Here is a 25,001-nt window from a genome sequence, read left to right as displayed (position 1 = left end):
TACAATTAGGAAGTAATTTTCCCAACATGCATTCACAGTACAATAAAAGAATTCTGTTTCTAGATTATCATTAAAAGAGATTGGTAGCACCACAGAAAGCCTGTGAACAGTGACCTCTCACTAGCACGGCAATGGTAGGTGACAGAGCTGTGTTGTCCTTTTACTGCTGGATGCGTCGGATAGATTGGATTTGGGAAGTCTGGGCATGGGATCCCCACTCTCTCCAGTGCTTGTATTCACCTCCATGGTGGTCGCATTCCAGGATGTACTGGTAGCCGCGATAACCAGGATACTGGTAACACACCCAACTGTAAGAAAGTATAGAAAAAGTGTAATAAATGAATGAGTGGGGCTTGGTTAACTTTTATTCATAAAGTTAGAACCCTTATCTCATGTTGGCCAAAGTCTGGCCATATTTAGTGTTTTAAAAATTATTATTATGTGTTTCTTCTCTTTAGGTATAATCTGCCTTCTTCTTAGTGTTTAGTACTTACGCGCCACACTGAACCTTCATGGATCCAACTTCGTTGTTGCCCCAGCCCATAGCCTGCAGAGAGGGGTAGTCATCGCACATCTCCCACTGGCGCCCAATGAAGTTCTCTTTTTCAAAGATGACCAGCTTGGATTCTTTATGGTTCTGCATGAATCGAAATGAAACATGTTTATAAATGGTTTGATGAGAATAGGATGTAAATCTACAGAACATTAGGGGGGGAAATATTACATATATTACTTTACATATACTCTATTACACATTAAACAGTAATAGAATATTTTTCATAGTTATAAGTTAAAATAAGTCATCTCTCAAAAGGTTTTACCAAACCATTTTCATATCCATAACACCATCATATTACATTGAGCTTAAAAATTCCTAAAGACAAAGACAGTGCATAATTATTGGATAAATAATTATTTTTTGTATCAGTACACTTCACCTGATCTTGTCTTCAAGTCCTGCCAGATTCGAAGTTGTTTTAACCGTTGAAATACCAAACACTTAATAAATGATTTTGTTTCATGCTCAACTGAACATTTCATTTGGTTTTTTTTTGTTTTTTTACCCCCCACCAGAAACACTCATGATATCCTTTGCACACTCACAGCAGAACAGATTGGGCGGAAAGACATCAGGCGCTCAATGTGATAGGCATTGCTACCACTCCAAGCATCCCAGCGGGGGTACTCTCCTCTTTCCAGGACAAACTGCTGACCACAGAAGCTTGTGTGTTCATATCCAATCCATCTATAGGGAGACAAACAAGAATTTCAGTAAAATGACCAATGTGAATTGTAATCAATGACTACCTTGTTCAAGTGAATGCTGCAGAGCCCAGGGTGTGAATAGGGTCTTTATGGGCCTGATAAAAGAACAAACGCTAATTTAAGACTCTACATCAAGCTATAAGGTGGCCAAGTAAGGCATGTCAAAGCTAAACAGTTTTAATATATTCTAATACGGGGTTAAAATGAATCTTCATTTTAAAAGGGACCATTTGAAAACTAGCAAACTGAGTAAGAGACCCCTAGCTGACCAAATGGGTGCATTGACCTGGGGGGTCAATGAATAAAGAAATAGAATAAAGAAATAAGCACAGACACCCATACTAGTATTTTTTTAGTCTTATGTCTCCTCAAACTATTTGTTGTGTCCATGTGATTTGTGGTGTCTTTGTTATACAAGCTATACTATTTATGCATATCTAGAGGGACACTATTACCAGAATAGTTGTGCCTCACTACATAAATGGTGCCAGAAGCTTTAGAAATCCCCAAGGGGCCATACTTACGCTCCACACTCGACTTTCAGGGACCTAATGTTATCAAAGCCGCACTCCATGATGTTTGCGTTGGAGGCAGTGAATTCCATTCTCTTTCCTTGGAAGTTCTCTTGGTCATATACTGTAATCTGGTAGAGAAAAAAGACCATCAGTTCTGTGTTCTATTACCTTTTATTCATTCGTTTGGCAGGATTTACAAATTCAAAGTAATAATTTTATAGTCATGCAAAGACTAAATTAGATGGGTGTCAATAAATGGAATTTTTAGATCCCATTGTAACAAAATGAATACAATATGGGTTGTGGCTTTGGATGCCTGATCTCCTTAAAAACACCAACTTCAATTGGTGGTTACCCTGCAGACTAGGTTAGGCAACCTACAACCATGAAACAAACTCCAGTTTGCTATAAAACTCCATTCTGGGACTTGTATCTCCGCTAATGCTGTCTGCAGTTTGTCTGTAGCTAATAAGTCCACAATTTAGGATGTCTTTCCTATCCCCTGAGATCCTAAATTTAATTCTGGGTGTACGCAGTTCAGCACATCACCCCCTGCAGGCTTCTAAGGGTTTTGATCATTGTGAATTCTGCAATTTAGTAAAAACAGTTATGTGATTTGTGATATGCTGCCTTTGTGTTTTTGTTGCTTAAAACAAATTCAGATAAGGATGATGAATGGATATTTTTGTTTTAGTGGTCCCATGATTTCTTGTTCTTGGTGCCAAACAAAAGAGACTATTTTGAGCAGTCGACAAGAAATACAATAAAGTAAACACAAGTGGCTCCTTTTAGTCATTTTTGGTAATACTCTCCTATAACATGATCTCTTTATTGGATCTAATTCAGGATAAAACCCAGATACGGAACATCTAATCTACATAAAGTCTCAGTGTTCTGCTTTCATTTAAAAAAACTGTGTTATTGTTATCCCCATCAGCTCTCCCCCATGTACAATAGTTGGATACCTTCCAGGGTCCCAGAGGAGCAGGAAGTGGGTTAGTTTGGGCCATTTTTTCAGTGGTGATGTCTTCTGCAGAACAAAAAAAACATATCACATTTTACCAAGATTGATTGTTACTATTTTATGTTCAAATAATTTATCACTTATTTTCCAAGCTTTCTCAACAGCTAGAGAGAGATTCTTTTCTTTTACTTTTTTACTGTAGTGTAAAAAAGGCTTGTTATATTCTGACAGCAACAGCAGCTAATGGAATTGTAATTCCTATTGATGTAGGTACACCCCGATCTGCTTCCTCTGAGAAGAATACTGACAGTGCAAGGGTCTATAGGGATTTGTAATTTTGTCCATCTGATTTTAAGAGTTTTTTTTCTACTGCAAAAATGAATACAGCTTGGTCCTTACCCTATGATTGCACAGGAAAAGACCAGCAGAATATGGACCAGAAATCCTTCTGCTCTATCCACCTGTTCACATATACCTTGTATGGAGCACGCCTGGTTGTCTCCTAATGTTCCCCTCTCAATTTGAAAGCTGTTGTATAGGGGATAGGACGAGGCTAATAGATTCAGGTGTTTAGCTGCTTTTAGCAATGAATTCTGTGATCTTTAATGGTGCTATTGAAAGAAATACATTCATTTTGGCTCAAAATGATAATGATAATCATCCCTGTCCCCTATTTCTTTACACAGATAGATTGGGGATTTATCAGAACTATACAACTATGTGAATGCAAGTGTCCCCAAGATTACAATATAAGCTAATAAATCTAAACAGTAAAATGATCTATTTTTTAAAAATAGAATTAATTCAGAAACCAATCCAGACTCTAGTATTCCAATATAGAGAGGTCCCTCATTCTGTATGCTGTACTGGATCCCGCATAAAATGCGTTATAGTGTGTAGAATTGGATGCCCGCTAGAGCTGTGCACTCACCTCGCTCAGTCTGAACTGCTGGGATCTCCATCTGGCACTTGCCTATTCCCTCCATCCATTCACAGGGTTTATATAGGGAGAGGAAGCACGGGTTCTAATGCCAGCATTTCACCCTGTGTCAGCACAATCTGGTCTAGCCTATTGTCTCCCGCTGATCCCAGGCCTCCTGTATATTGCAGTCTGCATGAATGAGCCAAAGCCTATGACTTCACTTTTCTGCCCAACTTCTAACACTTCTGCATACATTGTGTATAAAGAGTTATGGGAGATACTGATAAATATAATATATTATATACTGATAAATAAATAATATGTTATAAATAACACCTGCCAACACAAATAATTAAATCAGTTTAATCAATAAACTAAGAGGGGCACAAAGGAAGCATACAATACATTAATTTAATGGGGATGGGGATGCATTTTTAAATTAACCTGTTGCTTTTCTGTATGGATCAAGCACAGTTTTACAAAATATAATATAAAATATTCTCAAAATATACTCTAGTTAGGAAAGTTGACTTGCTTAGATGCAATGACATATTGGGCCTAATTGATTAAAGCTCTCCAAGGCTGGAGAGGATACATTTCACATCAGTGAAGCTGGGTGATCCAGGAAAACCTGGAATGCATTTCCTAAAAGTCATTAACTATTTGTTAGCAAATCTTTTCAATTCTGGACCAGATCTGTTCAAGGTTTGCTGGATCACCCAGCTTCACTGATAAAAATAAATCCTTTCCATCCTTGGAGAGCTTTAATAAATCAGGCCCATTGCCTCTTGAGGGCTGAGTGACTGTGTGTTCCCCTCACAAGGTATCCCTACTGATATATTCTACCTTGCCACCATCTTGCTCCGTTTCTTTAACAAAGCGGTACTTGTGAATAGGGGTTATTATGTGACCTTTTACATGTCCTCAGGCCTTAATTGCCAGTTTAATGTTTCATATTACTCTTATATCAGCCAACTGTTTTCATTTCACATAAATATAGTGACAATATTAACTATAGCACTTGGAAAATGGAGGCATGAAAAATGGATGTAATCTAATAACATATTACACAAAGTTATTTGTAACTGTTGCCATGGCTAAAGCACTCTTATTTTTTATTTTGTGATGGTCAGACTATTCTAAAAGAGATCTCGCTTCTGTCTCTGTCCAGAGACATTGGGTCTGATTTTTTAAATCTATGCAAGACTTGAAAAGATGGACAATCATGAGAGAACCTGGGTGATCCAACAAACTTGGAATGGATTTCATAAAATTATTTGATCTTAATTGGCAATTTTTTTAGTCCTGACCATATCCTTTGCAGGTTTGCTGGATCACCCATCTTCCATGATATTCTATCTTCTCCAATCTTGAAAAGCTTTAATAAATTAGTCCGTTTGGATGTGTTTTTGCCTCCCTTTGTATGTTATAGATCCTCCAGTTCCATTATTCATAGTAGAAAATACATAGAAAAAATCTTACAGGGAGAAATAATGTACCTAATGACCTCAGCAGGTGTTTAGACTCCGAACTGGTTCTATAATCTCACCAATATGATTCCTAGGGGATATAGGAAACTGTCAGGTGGTATAACACTATCATCTACCAACAACTGTAACTAATATTTTTGAATTGACTTACATGTCCATGCATTACTTACAATTACCACATAACCTCTATCCCCCTTTCTACACCATTTCCCAAACTAAATATATATATATACATTGGTAAGGGACAGCTTTTATTACTTCCAGTGACCTCATTACCGGGTTTGTAAAATTCTTGCAGGACAGCTGCTGGGAGCTTAGTTCCTGCTAACACGCACCACCAGAACTACTTTCCAACAGAACTTTTCATTGTGTAGGTAGGGTTTTAGATTTGGGGCAGCAGCATTGCTTTGCTATGAATGAAAATAATGTATGCATGTGAAAAGGAACAAAAAAAAAGGTGGAGAATGAACTTACTAATAAACTGAAAAAGTAGCTAAAATGTATAAAGATGCTCTCCTAAGCACAATTTAAAAAAAAAACAAAAAACAAATAAATAGATAAAACCGTTTTGGGGGCTGCCACTAACATTTAGGCTTGCACAGAAGAATGAAACGATTAGGACATTTATTTGGCTACTAATCTTTTGAAATATTGGGATCTTGAGGTTGATGTAGTGAAGGATGTTGGTGCAGACAAATAGGGTTTGTTAGGAAAGGGTCAGGACTTTATAACAGCAGGCGTGCTAAACTTGGTTGTAACATCGTTACAATATGTTTATTATTCTTTAAAAATAATTCAATTAAGAAAGTGATCATTTGTAAGCTTTAGATCTATCCAGGTTATAGATGCAATATTGATTTTGGGGGCTAATGCCCTAGGGCCATATCATATTCATTCCTCTGTTACTGGTGACAGTTCACTACCATGAGCAATCAGCTGCTTTATATTCCAATAAAAGTCAATTGTGCTGCTTGGAATACTGCAGGATGTAATAATTGGTGTAAAAGCAGAGTCACCTCCCTTGCACACTAAGCCTCTTAAATTGCCTAATATGAGGTTATTTTCAGAAATCCTAGTGTGGGAAAAATGTTGCCAACAATTTAACTGCCCCAGTGACATGGGCCTAAGGCAGCAAGAAGAAGAAGCTTCAAATCAAAAGTTTGTGTTTATTTTTTCCGTATTGTTGCATTTACTGGTGTTCTGTGGATCCTAATGAGTAAACAGAATGAGATGGATAGAGTCTGATTACAGAGGTCCCAATGCTCCCTGTACATCACATAGAATGTAGATATATTCTTTCTCTAGTAATGATAATTCTGTATACACTTCAAATATAATGCTGACTTCAACATCATTCAACATTATGAAGATATAAAATGTTTTCTGTATAAACAATAATAAATTGCTACTTCACCAAATAAAGTATTATTTATGCCACATCCCAATGTAGAAACCCCAAAAAATTTAATTTTTTAAGGAACTTTTTAGGCACTTTTTCTTATTTCATACAACATACCAATCTTTAAAAGTACCAACAATTTTTATTTAAACAATTCCATTATAAAATGACAATTCTATTAAAAACAGTCAACTGATGATAGTTGGTTCTCAATGGAAGTATTTTTCGACGCATTTCTCGGACATTTTATCCGCTTCTCCAGGAAACAATCATGAGACAAAGCCAACTTTCTATTGAAGTGTAGCCAATTAAAATTTCCTCCTTCTTTAACACACTATTGAGGCTTACACAGAGCAACAAACATGGAAGGAAACAGACTTGGCACCAAACCAGTGCAGAGTATCAGTAACCAATATTATTAGGAGTTGTCTAACATCCATATAATTGTATAAATTGGGTGAAGTTTCCAGTTATGAGGACTTCAGCTACACTTATGTATCCTTCTTACTGCCCTTCATATGCTGCTTCTCTACATTGGCTTTCATTTTATCCCAGAACAATATCTGGCTATTGTTATTTGCCACTAAATCACTCCATTGCTCCTTTCCCACTAACTTCTTCCCATGCACATTTCTAAAGCTGCGTACACACTCCCAATTATTATCGTTGGTAAACGAACGACGAACGATCCTGCACGATATCTGCGAACGATCGTATAGCACCGATCCTGTACATACAGATAATATATATATACATACACACTCACTCATATACACAATACAGCCTGTATCGATCGAACGTTCGTTCATCGCGCATGGTCAGAACATGCACGATCACTGTACGACCGTACACACGATAGATGGTCAACGATCGTCGTCCAATCCGATCTGCCGGTCGTTCATTTCCAACGACTATCCTCGTTCGTCGGCGTCCTTGGTTACTTTTTTTACGAACGATTTTTGGCCAATCGGTCGTTCGTCGTTCGTTGTGTACGCAGCTTAAGACTTTGCTAGGGCTGTCCTTACTCTATATACCTTACTTTAGTCTTGCTCCTACATTTAGGACATAAAAAAGACATATAAACCCACCACTCCAAACATGCCTACCCTGACATATTGATGTCATAGTGTTATGTATGCAGGTTTATCATCTGCATCCCCTATTTATTGTACAGCGATGTGTATTATGTTGGCACAACATTAAGTTGGCTAAATTAAAGTTAATACTAATAATGTATGGTTTGGAAAAGTCAAAGAGGGCAAACAGCAATGCAGTATACACATTCCATGAATGGGGCAATAAAATGTTTAACTTGTAAATAGAAATGAAAGCTTTATGTAGGAACAGAACGTCCTGATCTGATTTCACAGAGGGATAACACAATATTTGGTATTGGGCTGGGATCTTCTGAGGCATTTTCAAAGAACCTGTGCAGTCACTTTGTTCTGAACAGCAACAAATCATTTATATAACTCAATTTATCCTTTACATAAATCACATATAAACACTAGGATTTACTTCTTGTTCTTCTAGCAGTAAGTTCTTAGTACTGAGTCTGTTCTTATGAGTCAGCAGACAGAGGAACAGCTTAGTATGGCTCAAGGGGGGAAAGATTAGCTGAGATTTGGACAACCTATGTTTCCCCCAAGTCTTGGAACTTTGAGTCCTAGACTGCTTCACAGGCCTGTGATAAAATTGAAGCTGATGTATCCAACAGCTGCTCCTATATTCAGGATCTGAGAGTTCATAATGAGTAAGTGGACATTTAGGCTATGTATACAAGTCAGATGATTCTCATCCGATATAAATGGACTTGCTCGTCTCAGACAAGAATCTGACACGTGTACAATGGCCACCCAATGCCCTTCATAAATCCTTACCGATTTACAAGTAAAGGGAGGGAGCACAGCAGGGTGCTGCTCGCTTGTTCTCTCCCCTTTCCTCTCCATAGACAGAATAGTGCTGTGTGTATAGCACTTGTTCGTTCATCTGTCACTCTTTGTCACTGGAAACAATCATGAAAGATCTTTTCCAGCGAGGAAAGTTGTACATGTGTACACAGCCTTTGACATTCCTCTTTCGGTCCAATATGTTATATAAATCATTACGATGGTCACGAAGGGACGATGGTCTCCTTGTACAGGTAGTCCCCGAGGTAAGGACATCTGATATACAGACGACTCCTAGATACGAACGTGTGCAGGACACCTCTTGTAACTCTTTAATGAACAAGACAAACTCTGCAGTTGTTTCCTTTTGCATATCAAAGCACAGCTTGCTCCAGAAGTTAATGAATGTCTAGGCTCCATAAAGTTTTTTTTTTTCTTGCTTTGTTTGTGATTTTATACAGTAACTGACACCATGCTGTCTAATAATATGTTGGGACAAACATCTGTCCTAATTGCATTTATTAAAATAATGTACCTGTTCCAACTTACATTCAAATTCAACTTAAGAACAAACTTACAGTCCCTATCTCGTATGTAATCCGGGGACTAACTATATTACAATTTAGTGCCGTGTAATAATATCTAATATTATATTAATTTAAATCTACGCTGCTACGCTGGAATAAAGCTGGAGCAGTTCAAACTTTTACCTAGATACATAAATATATATATATATATATATATATATATATATATATTTGCATATATTAGATTGTAAGCTCTTCTGGCCTGGGTCCTATCCTCCTGTGTTACTGTCTGTACCTGTCATTTGTAATCAGGATGAACTTTTTGGCCACCTTCACCTTCCAATTTCTCCTCCACAAAGCAGGGCAAAGTTCACCTTAAAATCTTGTGGTGTTATATTTTTGTTTCATAAAGGTGTCATGGTTGACTTTGTTGAGTCATGTTGCCCAACATGCAGCCCTTTAGCATTTTACTATATGGTCATCAAGGCCTGTGCAGACTGAAGTCTGTGTTTTGTGAAGAAAAAAACCTATTGGTATTATATGTTTTAGCATGTATTTTATATTTTGATTTCTTTCTTTTACACTTGTCGTGACAACACTTTCTGTTGTTTTACCCTAAAGGAACAATTTAAATAAAAAATGTTTTACCGCTTCAGTTTTTTATTCTGTTTTATCCTTTTTCTCATTTTATTTTTTATTCTAATTTTTTGTCATGGATCTTGCTGTGAGAAATGTTTCAAATGTGGAAAGAAGGAGGACAGAAAGCACTGATTTAGAAGAGTTTATTAGTACAGTGATGTGGTTTTACAGGTTGGCCGAATAACAAAAAGCCGGATAGTCCAGAGTGCCATTAATAAAGTACAATACTCACTTTCACACAAGACAGTGTTCCTCTCTCTACGTACCGGGGGACATCTGCTCACAGTTCCGGAGAGCAGGCAACAGGTCTCAACGTGCACCATGTCCGCCCGCACCACCCCGGCATTTTAGAATAAGGATTTTTTTCCATGGATGTAGTGTGTGCTGACTAAATGAATGTTTGTTTAGCAGTAATAACCTGAATGCTCATTTGACTATTGCCAAGCACCCGGAACCATCTCCAGTCATATGGTCTTTGGTATGTTTACTTATATAGAGACTTCTGTAGAAACAGACAATTTGGTATATTGCCAAAAAACGTGCTGTTCATTTTTTAAAATAAAGCCATTTTTCAGCTATTATTATTACACAGAATTTATAAAGCACCAACATAATATCCAGTGCTGTACAAAATCCATAGTCATGTCAATAATTGTCCCTACACAGGGCTCCCAATCTATGTCCGTACCATAGTCATATGTCATTAACGGTAACTAAGTTCAATGTTAGGGGGGAAGCAAAATAACCTAACTACAAACTGACATGATCATCACTTTAAAAAAAAATCTCCAGTTTACTGGTGGTCTTACTAGCTACCAGCACTACTACTACTGAAATATTAATATACTGAAAAATGGAGATCAGACTTGTTTTAGGAGTCTATGGTGATTTCCACATTGATAGTGTAAAATCCTACCAGAAATAATAGAGATTAGTGGTGTTTTTTTCAAAATCCTTTATTCCACTTTTGGCGCAAATAATCTATGCATCCACAATAAAGGTGAATGAGCTTTTTATATCAAATATAGTTATTGGTTACTTCATTCAAATGATTGAAGTTGCTACAGGCAGCAATAGCTTTCAAATCCTGATCACCAAGAAACAAAGTCTTTATTACCACTTATAAACCGATGGTCAGGATTTCAAAAGTGATGATCTGAATGTCAGATTGACAGTCTTTATAAATTACCCCCCTAGACTATTACATGGAATTGTTAAGTAAATCATCATCATGTTCATGCATCTTAGGGAGCCGGTGCTAACAACATTTTTGGTAACAATGCTCCTGCCAATGGTGCTCGGTGACCTTTAATAAAAGGAACTGATGTTGATGTGAATTGTCTGGAGGCATAGAGGTGTGAATTAGAGAATAGGCTACATGAGGTCTGAAGGGCAAAGTGAGGTCAGCATGACAAAATGAAACAAAAAGCAAAGGTTATACCAGTGACAGCATAAAATTGCATTCACCAACTAGACACCATTACCGCTAAAATAATGAACCTTCCTGGCCTTCCTGGCAGTGTGAAATGCTTCCAGAATGTTGAAGCATAATGAATTAATATCAGTAATTAATAATGAATACTGAAGTATAATCACTTCAACATTGGTGCTGAGGAAAAATTACATACAGAGCTTTCTTTTTACTTGATATCCTGGATTCTTGATTTCTTTTTACACATTTACTTAATTTACAGATACTTCTCCATATTTTCTAGGCCACCTCTACCCCATATACAGCCCAGAAACTAAATATAATTACATTTTAAAGTCCATTTTTGTTTTATTTTTATTTTTTTTTACCATAAATGGAAACACAACCTGTTGAGACTACTTGCCATTTGTCAGGTCATTAGTTTAGTATTACATTTTTAAAGCAGGTACAACACCAACTGACTATATACAGGCCATATGTATAACATAGAGCAGATATTACTATTTGCCATTTTTTTACACTGAGCTTTGCTGTGCACACCACCACCCACCATAATTATAAAGGTTATGTGACCTGCTCCAATTTATTCACATTCATTTTCAATGTAATAGAGAATGATTTGTGATTGAAGGAGAGCAGATCGCATGATCATTTTGCTCTATCAAGCAAAGAGCTTTTTTTGTCACTGAGTTCTATTACAGTACAGTTAAAAGGTTCTGAAGCTGGCACTGTAAAATGCACACCTATAAAGCACCTAGTTTGTCAAAGCATTGTGGAATATTATTGATTTTTTGTATTACTATTTTTCAACAATTGAATAATTTGTTCTGTGTGAGTTCTTCTAATCACCTTTTTTGCATGTCTACATAAATCCCATGGTATTGCATTCTTTAAGGTGGGTTCCCTGATTTTGAAAACAGTGAATAATGCCTATAGCTGTAATTAGGACTAAGCATAAAACCACCCCAAATTATATTCCATCAGACATTCATAGGATGGGTATAATACCCACCATGTTCAATGCATGAGAAGGTCCCAGAATGAGCATAGGTGGAGAAGCCATGTTTAGAACTTGTGTTGTAGGGTTTTCTTCCAGTTCACTAAAAAAGGGTAGAAGACCTGAAGACTTTAATCAGTTGGGTATCTGCAGATTTGACACGTTTTATCTAGTATTCTGATCCAGGGTGTCTTGGATGATTGGGTGGGTAAACACTCCAGCTGGTTTAGTGCTGTGTGCACTTTTCTAAGCATTTAATAAGTTTACAAATGCTGAAAAAAATCATTAATAAAAATGGTTAGGAAAACAAATGAAATAAAACTCAGTAGGGCACCTATGACCATAATGTTGTCTCTGTGTTTGCACTTTGTTCAATATACACTTTTGAGCAGTGAGCCTTTCATTTCTGATGAAGCTTTTCAATTTAAGTAGGTTTCAGTTTTAAAAGAGGTATTAAATAAAAGCTCAATGAGCAAACAGAATATGAAGAGGGACAGGATAGAGAGAAAACTGAACTCAGAAAGAAATAATGAATTACCAAACAGTATGAGAAATACAGAAAACAGAGAAAACAAATACAAATACCAGGGACGTAATAGGACTTGGCAAGATGATCTAACCAATTAGATCTAAGTAAGCAAGAGGTAATAAAACATAACAAACTCAAATACGATAGATTAGGACAAAGAGATCTCTATTGTAAGCTTTCATTGCAAAAGAAGGACATTTAGGACCATAAACACACAAAGACAGCTGGAATATATTTTACAAATAAGTTATGTTTTAATAACTGTGTCGGGGTGAATCTGCAGAGGAGTAATGTGTGGCTTATTCACTATCTTTGAAATCTTTGTGAAAGTCATCAAAGGAGAGATGAGAATATGAAAAAAAACCTTGTTTTGTAAACTGGATAAGAATTCAGTGCTGGCAGAGAGCACAGGAAGTGAGCGGATTTCTGCCAAGACCAGCAGGTGTTTTTTTCTTTTTCTGAACAGATATAGCAAACTGCTTGGTATATTTTACAGACCAAAGGTGAGATGTTCCTTGTGACCTCTAAGGTGACAGAGTCTCTTTAAAACTTTAATCACTTATCACACTGAATGCCGTTTACAAATACACTTTTATGTGGATGCCTATATTGTAATACTGCAAAGGACATATAGGAATCTAGGACATTCCCACTGTTGTCTATATTTAAAACGTTTCCTGTTTCATGTTCAGTTTGGATCTCTTGCGTAGCAGGGTATTTTCCTGATCACAGTTGCTTTATTAGAACCATCCAACAGATTTTGACTTGATGGCAAAGTTTGGTCAACTATGCAATATTTTGTATTTCTGGTGTGTTCTGCAGACAACCATAGTTTTCTTAACTATACTCCCCAACCTTCTGCAATGTCCCTGCCCCTTTCTTATAACAAACCAGGCAATAATGTAACTGGGGCGAGGGCAAGGCCACAGTTTTATTGATTTAGGCATATTATCCAACCCAGTATTTTTTTTAAACAAATAACCATAACTTTGTGCTGCTCCCACCAATATCACTTTAAAAGCATGTCAAAAGACCTTTCTTCACCATATGTTCCAGACAGTCCCTCAACTAGTCCATGTTCTTAGTGCAGGAGAAGGTTACACCAAAGTGAGTGACCAGATCATAAGAAGTGAATCTAGTTCAAGAGAAAGCCCAGCCTGCAATAATTCAATAGATCTGCTAGGAGAGAGAAGGAAAGATGGCAGGCTATTTAAGAGCAAAGAGTTTTACTTAAAATCTAACTTTATTGAAAAATTTCAACCTAAAAAACTATACAGAAGTCTACTATGCTAGCCCAAAACTAACAGAGGTCTCATGTACTTAACAAAATTATAGTAGTAATGTCATGTGTCCAGCAATATTTGTTAAAAACAAAGCATAAATGTCCCTGCCTGACGGGTTTCGCTCTGTGGGGCTTCTTCAGGAGATCGGGAACTTGGTAATATTGCTGAAACTTTCGACTGGTACAGAGGCAAGCTAGTGCCCTATACTACTCACAGTTGTGATAGGGGAAAACCCCAATATGTTCGGATGAAAGATAAAAAGGAGATATGTGAGGTATAGTCATGCCAGAGTGTGGAAGGAACTGAGTGTGGATGGCATTATTTTAGTATTCGGTTATCATTTTCCTGAAAGTAAGTATCTCACGTTATATGGGGGCTGGATAAGACACTTAAGTGGATTGCTAACAGGATGAAGAAGGAAAGTGTGCAGAGTTGTAATATGCTTGATAAAGGGTTACTGTTTACTGTTATGGGAAAGCCAGACTGTGAAGTTTGATAAATGGAATATTGGTAGCAAACCGTTGTGGTGTAGTGGCGGACCGGAGGCAGCCGTCCAGAAGACAAGAACACAGTCCATGTTCCTATAGGGTTTGAAGCCTAACTGATCTCAACAACTGTCGATAAACAAAATCACCAATAAAGCTGTGACAACCTGTAAAAGGAAACAAAAATGGGGGAGTGGGGTAAAAGACAACAATAGGGAGGAAAAGAAGGCACTTTAAGTCTTGATGGTTGGCTCCAAAAAGGGTCAGTAATTCTACCCCTTGCTTGTTACTTTTATAATTTTTCTAATAAGTCCAACAATGGGATGACCAAGGGCAGATAAATGTAAATGATCTGTACATCCTCTATAAGTTTCCAGCAGTCAGGGCTCCATTCCTAAAGATCAAGGGGCTTCATTTTCATTCCTCATTTTTTTTTAAATGACCATAAAAACATAACACATATTTATTTTTCTAAAATAGCAATCTGTTTTTTAAAAACATTTAAATTTAATATTCTGGATGTTTTCCACTGTGTTTGTAAAAATATCTTGGAATTTTTATGTAAACTTTAACAATCAACTTCCCCTAATTATTCCTTTTGGAGGGCAACTATACCACTCACAGAAATGGGTTATTATTCAGACCAGCCATGGGAACAGCGGTTCCTGTGCAGTGCCATACCAGCCCCCCCATTGCTGCACTGTTCCTTAATGCACCTACATTTGAATAGTTTACAGCAGGGAGAAGTACTAAACTGCTCACTACCACCCCCATTTGTTCCCTTTACGCGACCATGGGTGACATACAAAAAGTAAAGTTAAGCACAGGCAGGGGCTCATGGGTGTAAACTACACCACAACCTCATCACCCATCTGTCAAGCCCTTAGTTTTGGGGTATTTTGTGAGTAGAATGACTGTGGCATATACGTGAACTGTGTTATGTCAGTAAGTTTAGAAACCTAAACCACATCACTTTGATGCCACTCCCCACAATCATCAAAATATCAATTTTTCACCATTTTGTTTTCCCAAATATATGCCTCTATATCTTACAGTCTAAAGTCAAGCTGTATGTATAATGTGATATTGTGAATTGATTTACTACAGCTTTGGCAGCATTGTGTAATATGTTGTGTGATAGGTTTGATAAGTTCTCACTACTTGATACAATTGAAATTATGGTATATTATGCTCATGTTTGCCAATACAACTGTTGTAGCTTTAAATGGATAATCAGTGCCAAATAGTATTGTTTCTGCCAAGGTGTACTAGTGCTGAGGTGTCTATGGGCATTTTCCAAACCTGCTCCATTAGCTTAAACTTTAATGCCCAGACAGTCCAAGCATGCATGTTTATGCCAATATGTGTGCAATATAAAGCTTCTGACAGTCCTATCTTACCTTTACATCCAACAGCCCTCCACTTACAGCTTTAGTTTACTTTAGCTCCCAAATCTCCTAAAACTAGTGAGGTAATAAAGCTGCTCAGTGCACAGCCAGTGGAGTCAGCAGTTTTGCCCAATGACACCATCACAAAACTGTGTCTCTTATTGAGCTCCCCATTGTGTGCTGATCCCCTGTACGAGCACAAAACAATGAGCAAAATCAGCTAACTTTTCCCCTTCGGCTGAAAGACCCCAGCACACTTCTCATTTTCCATTGTCTGAAATATGGGCTTTGGGTCTATAGGTATCTTTTCATTCAACTTAGACCACTCCTTTGAAAAGTTCCAAAGAAAGTTTAGTGCAAGCAAATTTATGGAGTATATATTAGTGGGGAGGGGGCCTGGCTCCACACCAACATCAACCATTTCTCAGTGGCTCAGTCACAGCGATATTGTGAGTAACACTCTGCATGTGCCCTCTATATTCATCTGTAAAGGAGCATGCCAATATCTGTTTATGATCTGTATGTTTCATTGCAGTATAATATATATATATATTCTTGTGCTAATATGTTCCTGTATTACCAATAATAATTGGAACAGTAGCTGCCAAATACTATATTATTTCTCGTCCTTGCATTTATTTTATGTTAAAGTTTTGTGTTTAGTTGGATGGGAAAAAATGTTTTACAGCATTTGATAGGACCCATACATTTTGTTGCAGGATTATTAGTAATAAAGGCACCCTGTAGGCTTTCACAGGGAGGCATTTCCATCTCTGGAGCCTGTATATACACAACTTTAAACCTCTCGGCAAGAATCATCTTTCAGACAGGACATGTTTTCTCTTTCCCTGTTTAGAATATTGTATTATTGTGTAAATGATTTGCATGAGATGACATTTCTTGCTGATGTTGCTAAATTCAGCTCATTTTGTTGTCATAAATATTATTTAGGCACAGGTGTAGGTACATTACAAATAAGTCACATTTTTTTTAATGTGACTGTCTAGGTTTTTTGTGCATTTTTGTTCTCTAGAGCATGGAGTTTTCTTATTAACATGTAAGAGGTGAAAATCAATCAGGTATCCATTTATTGTTGTTTGTTTAAAGAAGAGCTGATTTTTGATTTGGGTTACTTTGGGTAATCACGTTTTGCTTATTATCATTGCTCTGAATAACCCTGAAAAGATTTATGTTAGTTTATTTTTTAAAGTTGCATAATGCTGGCACTTTACACAAAAATAATAGATGAGTATTAAAAATGTATTGGTAAGTGTGCAGCTTAGTTTTACAGTGGATGTAAATGATGATGTATCCATAACGAGTAAATATACCACTACCTTGTTTGATTTCTCAAAGATAAAGGCAGGTTTAAGAAAAGTTTCGTATCTAGCTGCCTAATAAAACACACTGCATGCTCAGTACTTAATACTTAGGACTTTGATCTTCTAATATTTTTAAATGCTGAGGAAATGGTCCTTATATTGGGAAGTGGAATTTCAATAAAAATGCCATAATGTTACCAGTTTACAGATTCCGATGAATTTGAGAAATACGGCTGTGTTACAGTGGTTCTGATTTTCTGTCCTTATTTTTCACCATAACTAGGGAGTGGTGAACTCCCTAGTCAGATTTTCACTTCAATCTGATTGCCAGTTCAATAAAACTATCCCAACTGAATTGAAATGAAGGGAATTCATCTGCTGACTAAGTGTAAGAAGCTGATTTTTGGTTTCCAATTGCTTTTGGATAGATGTGAAATGCTGGTAAATATTAATCAAGAGTATCCAAGCTGTCTTATTTGGACATATAATCAATTCCATCTAATTCTACTTCAAACAGAAGTCTGATCGCTTTCTACCATACACTTGTGTGCATTTTTTTGAGAAATCTGATGACTAATTAGAAAATTATTCAGATTTTTGTGTCCAATTCAGATTGGTTCTGCTCATGTGTACTAAGTTTTTATATAACAAATAGTGTCAGATGTCAAAAGAAAAATACCTGTTGACCTGTAAAACATATCCATACATAGTATTATCCACAGGACTAGAAAATGCTATGAAACCTCTTTTTCCTTATTAGGAAAATTCCTATTAAAACTACTAAATTTGAGTAAAGGAAAAAGCAAAGCATAAAAGTGTAATTACATTTCCAGCCTCCAATGTGTGGGAGTGGGATTCATTTAGATTGTCATAGAGGAGTCTTTTGTTCCATTGCATGATATTGTTTAGTCAATATTCAATGTTAAAGATATCATAACAGCAAAACAGCCAGTTGCTGCATTATAATATTCAATATAAAAAATGTATTGATCCTATACTTGGTTGTGTTTAAATTGATTAGTGTATGGCCAGCTTTGGATCACATTTGGGTTAATTCACCAGTTTAAATGTAAATGTTGCTTGATAGCAGGTCTATATCTCCCCTAACGTTTGCATTTAGAATGAGCTATAATCAATCTTTTCTGTACTCTCTGTTACAAAAAAGAACCTTACAAATATTTGCTGATTCTTTAAAGATTTGCCAAGATGTCTCACAGTGTAGCACAAGGAAGCATCGGTAGCCATTCTGCACTGGGACTGCAGAATTACAAGGTAAGTGCTGAGGACATCATAAAAAACAACTTTTCTGATATGTATTAGGATTTAACATATTACTGATGATTATTTATTATTAGTTTCTCTTTAAATTTTTTATGGGACACATAAAGCAATGCCATTTGCTCATAGACTTTTCTTTCTATGAAGTCAATAGAAAACTATAAAAATGTTTTTGGTAGCATTTTTTTGCAATGGCTCACAATACCAGCAAATAGGACCATATTTAAACCATAACTTTCATAGTAACATTTCAATGAATGTTAAAATACAGTATCTGTATATATGCGACCCAAAGCCGCTACATATTGGCAGATGCTTTACTCTAAATTTGTTTATTATAGAAACTAAATGTTCACTAGTCTAGCAGACATTTTTTAGTTAATGACTATCCTAAAATATGTATCATGATACTTTTCATCTAGTTGATGTTAACAGACATCCTTAGATGTATTCAATGTTGGATAATATTACCATGAAAAGGATTCTGTACTCTATTAAATACAGGAAGACACAGTCAAGTGATTTTTGATTTTAATCTGAGGGTATAAAACTTTGATGTGCCTCTGTACTGACCATGTTTTATTATGTTACAGCTGATCTGCTATGAATATGAAAATTTCCAAGGTCGCAAGGTAGAATTCATCTCTGAATGCAGGAACCTGTGTGATCATGGATTTGACCATGTTAAGTCCATTCGAGTGGAGAGTGGCCCGTAAGTTACCATCTTTAAAATACAAAATATACCAGAACACCCATTTAATCTCTTCCAATTATAGCTAAAACCAAAATGGACCAAATGAAAACATCAGACATTTCAGATACATCTAGGAATACAGAAGTGTATTACCTTAGGATTTCCTTCTCCAAAATTCTTAAAATGGCCAACTATAGGCCATAAATCTGCAAGGAAAACTGTTTCACATCTTTTCTGCCAATTATCTGCTAAATATGATCTAGCGCAGACATGCAAGAGTGACAAATATGTACTTTGATAATGATAATTTAGTAATCATGAGAAGACTGCATCTGTTTGTGCATGTGGCTCTCAATTGTTGCTACCGTTCTTCAAATTAAATGAATAATCAGCTTTCAGAATGTATGTCTTTATCTGTAACTTTTAGCCATCTCAGTGGATGGTCAAATCCTTAGAAGTCCTTGTCGCTTCGCAATGCAAAGGCATCTCAGTCAATTGACTTGTGAATTTCCATTATGTAATATACAATGTTCTGAGATATGGTTTTGCCTGTGAACATAGAAATACTTTGCATATAACCTTCGTACACTTGTGCTCCAGCCTCAGACTAATAACTGACAAGTTCCATAGTGATCCATCCTGCAAAGGTGCATTACTTTCCCTTACAACATCCTAAAACTAAAGGTATGCAGGCTAATGATGTGGGATGTTCCCCCATTTAAACAAACATAGGAACCATGCCACTGTGGAGTGGATTTTGATAAATCTTGGTTTGATTTCACAGTTGGGTTACCTTTGAACAAAAAGACTTCACTGGTGAGATGTTCATTCTGGAGAAAGGAGAATACCCTCGCTGGGACTCCTGGTCCAACTGCTTCCGTGCTGACAGAATCATGTCCCTGAGACCAGTTCGTATGGTAAGGACCGGACCACACTTCACACAAACATCTAACAACTTAATTTGTATGTATAGTCAAAGACATTTAAATTTTAAACATTTCTGGAAAAAATGAAAAATCATGATTTTCTCACTTTCTGTGTTAGAAGGGAAATTTATTCTGGTAAACAACTGTCTAAAAGAGGAACAGAAAGTAATAGGATTTTTTTTTTCGATATGAAGCAGCAGCCATAAGGAGCTTGATGAACTCCACATCTGTGACTCCATTGTGCATATGGCAAGAGATAATTTGACTTTGACATTCAATTACACTGTGAGACTGTTTAGAGCAGTTCATAATGTATTTATTCAGCAAGACACATTTGGCATTCCATAAAGCTGATGGATAAACATTCTAAACATGATATATTTTGTGTAGCACAGACTTTCCATTGTTTTTGCACATCAGGTTAGAGTTTAGCCAGTGATATGTTTTGATGATGCATCTAATTACAGGACACTCAGGATTACAAGATCTCTTTGTATGAATGTATCAACTTTGAGGGCAGGAAGATGGAGGTCTGCGATGAAGATATCCCCAGCTTGTGGTCCTATGGATTCCAGGATAGAGTGGCTAGCATCCAGGTTCTTGGAGGAACGTAAGTGACCAGTCTAGTGCAGAAATATACATTTCATAGCTACAGTACTACATTTTTTCCTGAAATATATTATTTTCATGCTAAGGGCTTTGTTGAGTATATAAATTTGAGGAAGTACTGCTGACTAATCATTCTTATAGCTCCTAAAGGCAGCAGAACTATTCCAATTGTCTTTACAATTTCAATTAAGTTTTTGAAACAAGTTACTTTATTAACTAATTTGGTAATAAGAAACTCACTAAAATGTGAGGAAAGCTCATATTATAAAATATTTAAAGCAATGGCACACAAAACAACCATCGCAAAAAACAAAAAAGGAAGATGCAAATGAACACACAGTTAAAATATTGTGTAATACATGAAAAAGGCATTTTACAAATAAATGCTAGTCAATAAAAAGTTAGGCAATTTATGAAATAGGACTAATTCTGCTTTGTATTAGACACTGACACTGCAGTTTAGAATGTGCTGAACTGCAAGAAGATAATAAGCATTTATTATTTATTTGTGTATTTCTGTTACTGCTATGCTCTGTAATGCATCCATAGAAAAAACAATGTCTGCGCGTATTGTGGTTGTATGTGGCAGGAGAGCACTAAAACTTGCATATAAATTATTTTATGACAAAATTCTAGAAGAAAGGTGTAAGGCATCACAGTAAGGCTGATTGAAAGCTACAGTACTTTAAAACCCCATGTTATCATATAAATTCTAAAAATAATGTGAAGTCACTAGCACTTTTTAAAATGATATTCACACATTTTTTGCGAAAGGAGTCCTCATGAATGTGGAAAATGCTGAAGTTTCCGAGCCGTGCAGGCACATAATGAGATTATAGTGTGCACCTCATACCACTGCAAAAGGCAAGCTGCTCACACCACAGGCTTTATATGTATTTTCACATTCTAAACAACAGTATATAAAGTTACCTTGTCCTTATAACTACTTGTATTGCCCAATGGCTTATTATGCTTTGTATAGCAATGACCTTACTAACCAAAGTCAAATAAAAAAAATAACAGCTGCGACAAGGGGCCAGGTAGTACTGTGAAGACAAGAGCAGGTACGCTTCAGGTATGCTTCCCACTTGGTAAAGGTTCAAGAGTCATTGGTTATTAGTACTGCTAAGTAATGCTAGATAATCTGAAAATGTAAAGGAAATCCATATTGCCGCAGGCAGACACAATAGTGAAAGTATATTGTGATAAATACACTATGCATTGGATAAATCATTTTTAAAGTGGCTATGAACTTTGATGCATAAAACAGATTTAAAAATTTGACTAGAAAGAGTATAATTGATGTTTTAAATGTTTTTTTCTAGATGGGTTGGATACCAATATCCCGGATACAGAGGATACCAATACCTGATGGAATATGGACCATACAAGCACTGGAACAACTGGGGGGCCAACCAGCCCCAGATTCAGTCTATCCGCAGAGTGAAGGACATGCAGTGGTATAAGAGAGGAAACTTTGAAGTTGGGAACTAAAAAGGCATTGAGGACAAGACACCAAACTTTACTGGCAAAATAAAGGGACTTGTTTCTTTTTAATCTTAAAACCATTGTGCGTTTATTGGTGGGAGAGATGACTGGGAAAATCCCTGCTTTACTTGTTTGTGTCCTAGTATATTTTTTTACTAAGGTCTTGACTATCTTCCAGATAGTCAATGGATAGAAAAGTTTATCAGCCCACATTACTTTTTCCCAGCTGCTCCTTTGATGCTTCTCTTATTTAATATGGAGTAACCCATACAGCAGGCTGTCCATTGTCTCCATTAAGCCTTGCTGTATTTAAAGAAAAATGTGGGTATGTTAAGCTTACAGCCTATCCGTTAGAATTACTAAAAGTAATTATTTGCAAGTAACTAAACTCTATCAGAGTCAGATGCTAGACATCATGGCTGTCCAAATCAAGTCCTCAAGGGACAGGGTCTGCACAACAAACAAACAGCAGTGCATTAGTAAGGTATAGTTTACAAAGAACCAAAAAACTTCCTATATAATAATCCTGGCCTGTATGCAGCCCTTGAGGATTGGAGTTAGACTCCCTTGTTCTGATCCAGCCATATATTGAAAGGTTAACATTAAGGAAAGTTTGAGAGAAAGCAGCATGCATTGAATAGGAAACAGCACGGACTGGATTTTTTAGACAGAGCTAAAGACAGCAAACCATTTTGTTGACTCCAGCCAGATTCTGTTATTGTGAGAGGGTTCCTTGTCTAGAAGTGTCTTGCATAAAATGTTTACATCAGAATTTCGTTTTTATAGAGGTTCTTCCAACAGACAGTGTCTGATTACAGCACATATTGCTGATATACTATTGCAAAACTTTACTATTACCTCTAATGCCTTGTGGTGGGCCCAGGTCATGCAGAGTAGCAATGTAATTACATCTTGTAACAGAAAAGATTGGCCAGCAATAGTAAGACTAAAGAAGCAACAGAAATGTGTGTGGCCTATTAGAAGAAAGTACGTTTTTTCAAATATGAAGCATAGTCTGTGCTGAATTCTGTCTCATGCTGTCCATAAACAACTTTTTTTGTAAAGCAGGAAAACCCTCTCTCCCCTCAATAATATTAAGAATGCTTCTGTTGAGGGTGGGAACACATGGGCACTGTCAGCTTTCTCAGGGAGAAACAAGTCTTGTTTTCTTACACTTTAACCTCAGCCAATGAATGCACACCATGAAAGTGTTTATTTCCAAAGCATTGTCCATCTAGTTACAGCTCTGCCGAAATACATGTGTCAAACCCTTTGCAGATGAGAAGAATTAAAACCATGTCATTAAAAATATACTGCTTGTTGGGTTTTGCTTGCATAGGTTTTTTTTTTACCAAAACACAACTACATTTAAAAGTGTATGTTAAACTTAATTATTTCACCACTTAATTGCTTCCTTTTATTCTGCTAAATGTATAATTTGAGACATTTTGTTATATCCGGTCCATTCTTTCAAAAAAATACCTGTTGATTTTTCCAGCTCTTACAACCTATTAACTTCTTGTGTTCTCTGTGTACAAGTTGGGGTTCTAAAGATGAATAGGGAGGTAAATGAGATGAGGAGAGGTCTGTATTTTTTGTAATCTATCACAAATGAAAAAGTCTGGGCTGACCACTCCTGCTTAGAAATTTAGAGCCATATATTGATATTGGTTGTAGGCACCAATTAACTGAACCACCTTCTGACCTCTTAACCTTTTAAATACACTGGTGATGAAATTGAAATCAAATTTGAAATCAACTACAAGTATTTAATGTACCATTCACTTTTTGATTATAACAAAAATGTGGTTTCAATTTCAATATGATGGTTAACCATTTGAAAAGAATAATACCAATCATAACCTAATTGGCATTCTGGCCTAAGTTTGATTTTAAGTATGATGGAAGCAACAACATTGGCTGAGTATTTGGAAATAAATTGCCCAGCCAAGTATTTTGATGCTAAGAAATTCTGATCTACATGGCACACAAAGTAGATGTAGCAATTTTGTGATAGGTTTTATATTTATGGATAATGTATTTATAAGTAATTTGCAGGGATTCGTTCAACAAAATCTGGTTTTACTGTTCTGTATAAAATGAAGTTTACTAAAGACCGGCATTTGTACTTTAATGTACTTTCAAGTACATTTGCCAATCTCGTCTTTTCTTTATAAATATACTCCTTTATGTTTTTCCCAGATCTCACCACCCACCATTGAAGATCTATCATTTGATATTGAGGTGTATTGTACAGTCCCACCTTGAAAGCTTTTACTTCTTTAACAAGATTTTATTTATCTTGTTAACTGTCTTTGGCTTCTCCTAAAAAAACACTGCTTCTTATTAGGCTTTAAAAAGGTGGGACTTCTTCTGTACAACATGGCGCGGATAGAACATCTAATTTGGAAGGGTTCAAAGTTTGACAATGAACAGCTAGTGCAAATTTAAAGGTTTTCTGCTTTTCTTGTAAGAGCAAAAAGGCATTTTAAATATTAAGTTCTGAGGAGCATTCAACCAGTTCTTTTATTTCAGTTTGGAGTCTAAGTCGCCATCACATACACACAGGAGCCAATTTTAACAGTGAACTGAATAGGAAGTTTAACTGGATTTCTTATTCTATGTACTAAGCAACAATCAAAGTAATGTGCGGTTATCATTGTACATGTCTGATTTTCCCAAGACGAGCATGATCATTTGTCTCAGGCGAGAATCATTTGGCATATGTACATAGCTTTAGTCTGTTGCCTATCCTATGAAGATCGAAAACACAAAACATAGCGTCTGTTTTTATATTCTATATTCTCCAAAGATAAAGAAACCCTATGGTGCTCCATAAGGACAATGAAAAATTAACCTGGGATCTCAGTCCCGCAGTATAAAACAAACCACGAAGACATTATAAACCATATTTATAAATTATTTTTGTGGTCATACATTTACATACCCTAGCAGAATT

The 25,001-nt window shown here is 36.4% G+C and overlaps 2 protein-coding genes across 2 annotated transcripts; one reads left to right on the top strand and one right to left on the bottom strand.

Annotated features, from left to right (window-relative positions):
• Nucleotides 1–3,725, bottom strand: CRYBA1 (crystallin beta A1). Its single transcript, XM_072430624.1, has 6 exons — nucleotides 3,677–3,725; nucleotides 2,747–2,811; nucleotides 1,791–1,909; nucleotides 1,105–1,246; nucleotides 495–637; nucleotides 1–308 (listed from the first exon to the last, which is right to left on the bottom strand). Exons 1-6 carry the CDS (start codon nucleotides 3,705–3,707, stop codon nucleotides 161–163), a joined length of 648 nt encoding a protein of 215 aa, XP_072286725.1. The 5' UTR covers nucleotides 3,708–3,725; the 3' UTR covers nucleotides 1–160.
• Nucleotides 3,726–16,126: 12,401 nt separating this feature from the next.
• Nucleotides 16,127–23,353, top strand: LOC140343745 (beta-crystallin B1-like). Its single transcript, XM_072430616.1, has 6 exons — nucleotides 16,127–16,174; nucleotides 18,244–18,319; nucleotides 18,919–19,037; nucleotides 19,804–19,936; nucleotides 20,413–20,555; nucleotides 21,880–23,353. The coding sequence occupies exons 2-6, from the start codon at nucleotides 18,254–18,256 to the stop codon at nucleotides 22,046–22,048; spliced, it is 630 nt and encodes a 209-aa protein (XP_072286717.1). The 5' UTR covers nucleotides 16,127–16,174; nucleotides 18,244–18,253; the 3' UTR covers nucleotides 22,049–23,353.
• The last annotated feature ends 1,648 nt before the right edge of the window (nucleotides 23,354–25,001 follow it).

The sequence above is a fragment of the Pyxicephalus adspersus genome, chromosome 1, assembly GCF_032062135.1.
Source record: "Pyxicephalus adspersus chromosome 1, UCB_Pads_2.0, whole genome shotgun sequence".
In the NCBI taxonomy this organism is placed as follows: domain Eukaryota; kingdom Metazoa; phylum Chordata; class Amphibia; order Anura; family Pyxicephalidae; genus Pyxicephalus; species Pyxicephalus adspersus.
The sequence above is the reverse complement of the archived record's forward strand: the minus strand, read 5'-3'. Positions and strand labels throughout refer to the sequence as shown.